This window comes from Pundamilia nyererei, unplaced genomic scaffold (assembly GCF_000239375.1).
Source record: "Pundamilia nyererei isolate P.nyererei 1_Seehausen unplaced genomic scaffold, PunNye1.0 scaffold00147, whole genome shotgun sequence".
Lineage (NCBI taxonomy): Eukaryota > Metazoa > Chordata > Actinopteri > Cichliformes > Cichlidae > Pundamilia > Pundamilia nyererei.
In genome coordinates, this window is record NW_005187548.1 from 1,282,885 (window position 1) to 1,288,510 (window position 5,626).

At 37.0% G+C, this 5,626-nt stretch overlaps 1 protein-coding gene across 2 annotated transcripts in view; it reads left to right on the top strand.

Moving 5' to 3' along the window:
• Positions 1 to 4,332, top strand: part of lamb2 (laminin, beta 2 (laminin S)) — a 43,748-nt gene extending 39,416 nt beyond the window's left edge. For both annotated transcript variants that reach the window (XM_005744670.1, XM_005744671.1), the window contains 6 exons: positions 420 to 564; positions 666 to 873; positions 960 to 1,101; positions 2,265 to 2,441; positions 2,517 to 2,676; positions 3,661 to 4,332. In XM_005744670.1, the coding sequence (XP_005744727.1) occupies positions 420 to 564; positions 666 to 873; positions 960 to 1,101; positions 2,265 to 2,441; positions 2,517 to 2,676; positions 3,661 to 3,797 (969 nt within the window). In that variant the 3' untranslated portion in view covers positions 3,798 to 4,332. The remainder of the gene's footprint in view (positions 1 to 419; positions 565 to 665; positions 874 to 959; positions 1,102 to 2,264; positions 2,442 to 2,516; positions 2,677 to 3,660) is intronic.
• The last annotated feature ends 1,294 nt before the right edge of the window (positions 4,333 to 5,626 follow it).

Consider the following 5,626-nt stretch of genomic DNA (forward strand, 5'->3'; position numbering starts at 1 on the left):
GAGAGAGAGAGAGAGAGAAACGGGTTTTCACAGGACTCGATTCCTGCAAAAAACGAATTACTTCTAGCAGTATCTGGAAATATAGGCTTTATTTGTAGTTGAATGACTTTATCACTCTGACACATCAATGTGGAGGAATTTTTAACCATCCTTCTCTGCCACAAGGCTTGCATCCCTATCCCAAATATTAACATTAAGAGCTTGGGTCAGTTCTGTGTCTGACCAGTTAGCTCAGTAGGTTGAGAAACAGACAGAAGTGTGAGGAGCTTGCAGAAGGTGATTTCTATAGTGAGACACTTCGCTTGATTTTCAGAGAATTGAGGTTACTCTAGTAACCAAACATTTTGATTGCACCCACAGTAATAAGTGCAGTTGTAAATCTCCCTATCAAAGATATAAACATTTGTGTCTTTATCCAGGTGGCAGAGGCTAAAACACAGGCAGAGGAGGCTAAGGGTAAAGCCAAGGCAGCTCTGGATAAAGCCGCCACTACCAAGAACAAAGTGGAGCGTTCCAATAATGACCTGAGAGACCTCATCAAACAGATCAGGGACTTTCTCACACGTAATCTTCAAAAGATTTATTTATTTATCACTGAAACCTTGTTGAATATTGATGTTACCTGATAATCTAGCCTCCTAATAATCCTGATATATATCTCTCAGAGGAAGGCGCAGACCCAGACAGTATTGAGGCAGTGGCAAACCGTGTGTTGGAGCTCTCCATTCCTGCTTCACCCATTCAAATCAAGCATCTCGCTGATGAAATCAAGGAGCGGGTCCACAGCCTTTCAAATGTGGATGCCATCCTGCAGCAGACGCAGGATGATGTCCGCAAGGCCGAACAACTGCTGCTGGATGCCAAAAGGGCGAGGTAGTTAGATTTAAAACTGTATTATAATGTATCGGTATAGAATTATTTGTGCTACTTGCAGTCATTAACGCTTCATTGTTGTGAAGGCATCATGCTGAGGGGGTGAAGACGACAGCAGAGACAGTGGAACAGGCCTTGGTGGATGCTAAGAATGCCCAGACTTCAGCAGAGAAAGCCATAACAAAAGCCAGAGCTGACATCGGGGAGACTAAAAAACGGCTGACAGAGGTTAGCAAAAATTCATAACACTTATGTATATTGTGGGCATTGCCTGTATACAAAAGATGGATGTAGTCGCTGTGACATCACTCATTGGTTTTGGATTCCTAGTTTTAAAGTTTCAGTGTTAGTATTTTGACCAACATCATGTTAGTTTTTTAGAGCCCAAATTTGCTGTATATGGATGAAAGGGGTTGAGTGCTAAATTATCAGCTAATTAGCAAGCTTCTTTAGCTAGCTGCATACATAATCTGTATGGATATAATGCACACGCTGGTATACTGGTCTCATTTGCTAAATGTTATTCTTACTGAATCCAACATGATGTTAATTTGATTAATGATGCTCAACATTACTGACAAAAAAGATGATAAAACAGCGTCGCTTTGGGATGAGCCCACTGTGTGACAAGTCTCTAATGTAAGAGCAGAGCCGTGGCCTTGATTTCACAGTCATTTCTGCTCCTCACTAGTCACATTTCAAAGCACAAATATGGTGATGATGAAAACTTCAAATGCCTTTGTGCACTTATATGTACAGTTATCTTAAAGCACTTTCATTCTAGTGGTCAGTAGAACACAAAAACCTCATGTTTAGTGCCCAAATAAAAACAAAAATGAAAGTTTGAAAATTTTGCAGACTTTGTCCCAAAGAAAAGTTTAAAAGGTTTTCTTCCGTAAAGGTCATATTTCTACTATTTTGTTTGTTGTTGCAGAATCTCTCTGGTCAGTGGCTGTGAGCCACAGTAGAGCTTAACTGAACAACAGGTTATTTCTTTAAGCATTTTACATAAAAAAAAATATAGTTTAGGAAGTTAAGAGTTGTTTCTGTTGGACAGCTTCCTTTTTCAGCAGGCAAAAACAAAATAAAAAAATTAAACTAGATTTTAATGACCCTAATTATAAAAGATAAATATACATATCACAGTGTTTTGTTTATAGCATGTTTCTGCTGCCCCCTAGTGGTTATAAAATACATAACCATAGATTAAAAGAGTTTTTTTGTTTGGCTTTTTTTTTTATTCGTGAAATTTCAGGAACCAAAACATATGCAAGCTGATCAACATGCTTAAAGAAATTACTTGCACATAAGGGATAATGACAGTTATCCCAGTTAGATAACGTTAATTTCAATTCAGAAAGAACTTTACTTCTTTTACCCACTCTACGCAGATTGAGTCAGAAACATCCGATGGTGAGATGAACCTTAATGATGCCGTGGCCCGCCTCAACACACTGAGACGTGAGATCAATGCCTTGAAGACCAAACGTGCCAGCAACAGCATGGCAGCTGCCCGAGCTGAAGAGACAGCTACCATGGCACGGGACAAGGCAAATGAAGCCAAGCAGGTGTGTGTTTGTGTTTGTGTGTGCTTCATAACAACCAGACATGTCTGTTATAAAAGAAGATGTCTTTCTGCGCAGATTCTGGATGGTCAGTTGACAGATAAATACAATGAGGTACAGCAGCGGGTTGACACTAAAGCCAAGGCTGTGCAGGATGCCAAGAAAAGGGCAGAGAGACTCAGAGATGAAGCCAAGGAACTTCTGAAAGATGCCCAGAAAAAGCTACAGAGGCTTGCAGGTACTTATTAATGTCTGTGAGTGTCTGGAGGACAAAAGCAGATAGTTGCAAAGAAACAGTTGATGCAATACATTTATCAAATTTTGTCTAAATTATGTCAATCTTGACTTGTAGGCAACATGTGTACATTTTTAAAATGTGTGGTGACTGACAACACTCTAAGAATACAAGTCTTTAAACGACATTACTACAACAAAATGATCAGTTATGAAAAGAATAACGTGGACAAAAGGCAAATAAACCTTACCAAACAGAAGACATTAGTACTTGTGTAAATATATACACTATGTTTGATATAAACATGACTTTTCAAAGACTAACATACCTGCTCAACATACTCACATACTCAGATCACATCAGCAGAGAACTTCAGTATATTTAGCTGACAACTTTTGCTCCACAATTATTAACTGAATTTAGAACATCCATTGAAGCAAAAAATAATAATAATCAAAATTGTTATTAATTAAATTAAATATGGTGTGATTAATTTTTATAAAATTAACATTTTAAATGTCACACTGTTCCTTCCAGGCTAAATTCTGTGTCAATCATAACATTCCCTTTATGATTGACACATTCATTCATAACATTTCTCTTTCTTTCAGCTTAAAAATCTATGTAAAATACTTGAGTTGTGGCCTTTTTGGTTGCAAAGCATTAAAATACAAATCTAAAATACATCTAAGAGCATCAGTAGGTTTCGTGGCAACAGAATAGATATTTAGCTTTATTTGGCTGTCATTCCTTATCATGTGAATACTAAATGAAGAACATGTATATGACTGAAAACATTTGGGTCCTACAATTGGTCCCTGAGGAACTCCAAATGTTAATTCACAGTGTTTTAAAAACAGTCTAAAATTGAGAGTGAGAACATTTTTCCAGATACTCCAGATTAGATATTTTGTGTGTTTAAAAGCCAAGACCCGATCAGCTAATGTCTCGCTGTGTAACCATTCCTGAAATGTCTGGATTCTGCAGAGTTGGAAAAAAACTATGAGGAAAACCAGAAGAAACTGGAGGGGAAGGCTCGTCAGCTAGACGGTTTGGAGGACAAGATGAAAAGCATCCTCCATGACATCAACAAACAGATCCAGATCTACAACACATGTCAATAACTCACCACTCAAAGTCAAAAAGAAAGAAGTCCGCCATCTTCTCCGTCTGCCACTTCCTTCAGATACAGTTACACGTCAAAACGCAACAAAAAATAAAGTCACTCCAGAAGTGAATGTGCATTTTTGTCTCCAAATGTTCCTGTTTTGTCAGTGTTTGCAATCGTTGCTATCATATTGACATAAATAAAGGTTGTCTGATGTCATGTTTTATTTCTGATTCAAATTCGAGCACAATATATTTGCATTTATTGCTGCAAATAAGATCACATGTATATGTTAAAATGTGTGATTTCAATTATTAAAAAAATGTAAGTTATATATTTTAAATCATTTTAAATTATAATGTTTTCCCTTTATTTACCATGTGATGGTGTAGCTGTAGTTAGATGGTCCAGGCCTTAACCATTAACTATTGTCTTCTGTTATTGAATGTGGATGAAGTTGCAATCAGCTGTCACATTTTTCTCTTAAGTATTATTTTGTTATTTTGCTTTTTAAATTTGAATAAAATCCTCAGAGGAAGGAGCAAACAGAGCCGTGTAGTTGTAATAAGAACCTTTATTATATATATATCTATATAAAATTGTCCAATGAAGCACAGATGAAGTGTGAGTCAGGAATCCAGTTACCATGTTTGTCTTCAAGCAAAATAGCAGGGAAACAAATCATAAACATTTATATGTGGAAAAATAATGAACTGTTTGTCTCTGCTGCCTGGAGTAGGAGGGTGGCTGTATACTGAATGTTAAGAATTGCAACCAAATGCCAAGATTGTGAATGTTTATCACACATACTGTGATGGAGCTTGGAGTTATTGTTTATTGAAGTGACATAGTAATCAGCGATGTGTAGTACGCTGTTTAATTGTGCCTTACATTGCCAGTATCATACATTCTTTTACTATTTGCATGCCAATTTGTTTTTTTTTTGTTTTTTTCTAGGTGTAACAGATGATTTTGGTACACCTAGAAGCTGCAGCCAAATGATTGATAACTGCTTAACAAAATGAAAATACCAAAAGTAACCTTTGTAAAGTTTTAAAGTGTACAGTTTGATGAATGAATAACTTTTTAAAAATCTGTGTAGATGTTTGTTTGTTTTTTCATTACATTTATCACAAAGCAGAATGATTTGAACTTTCCACGTTTTCTAACCGTGCTGTCTTGTGGCTCCAATGTGCATGGGGTTTGCAGTGGTGCAAGATGTCCCATTTCTATTTTTGTGTCTGTGTCCTTGATGTGCCCTTTTGACAGAATCTGCTGCACTGCAAGTTTTACAGCTGTCCGTTTACCAGGTTTGCCACTAAGTGTTGGCAGATCTCAAAAGCAAAAGACTTGAGGTTGATCTGAAATACCTACCTTATGCCATTTGTAGTTGCCTGGATTTGAAGTTTTTGTAAATGAGCCAAAATTGTAATGAGGTTTGGAAGTTATGGGTTTGTTTCTTGGTGCGCTTTAAATGTAGTTGCTGCAAAACCAAAGTTACATACATTTTTCAGGAAAAGACAGACAAACTACTACGTACTGTAGTCTAACAAGATAATGGAGACCTATTTGGGACAAGGCTTACTAAATCTAGACCTCTGTCCTTAACTTCTGTGAGAATATTGGTGCACAAAAGGATGTCGTGAGCGCCATTAAATGTTGATTACAGAGGCTCTCGGATGCTCCTTAGATGACTCGGAAGGTTTTCAGTGTCTCGAACATTTTTTAGACATCGGAACAATATCATAAATGTGGTATATAATAATCAAAAATCGAGAAATTTAATCTAATGCAGATTGTTATAGAGCGAGAGAGAAAGCGAGAGAGATCACGTGAGCATGTCAG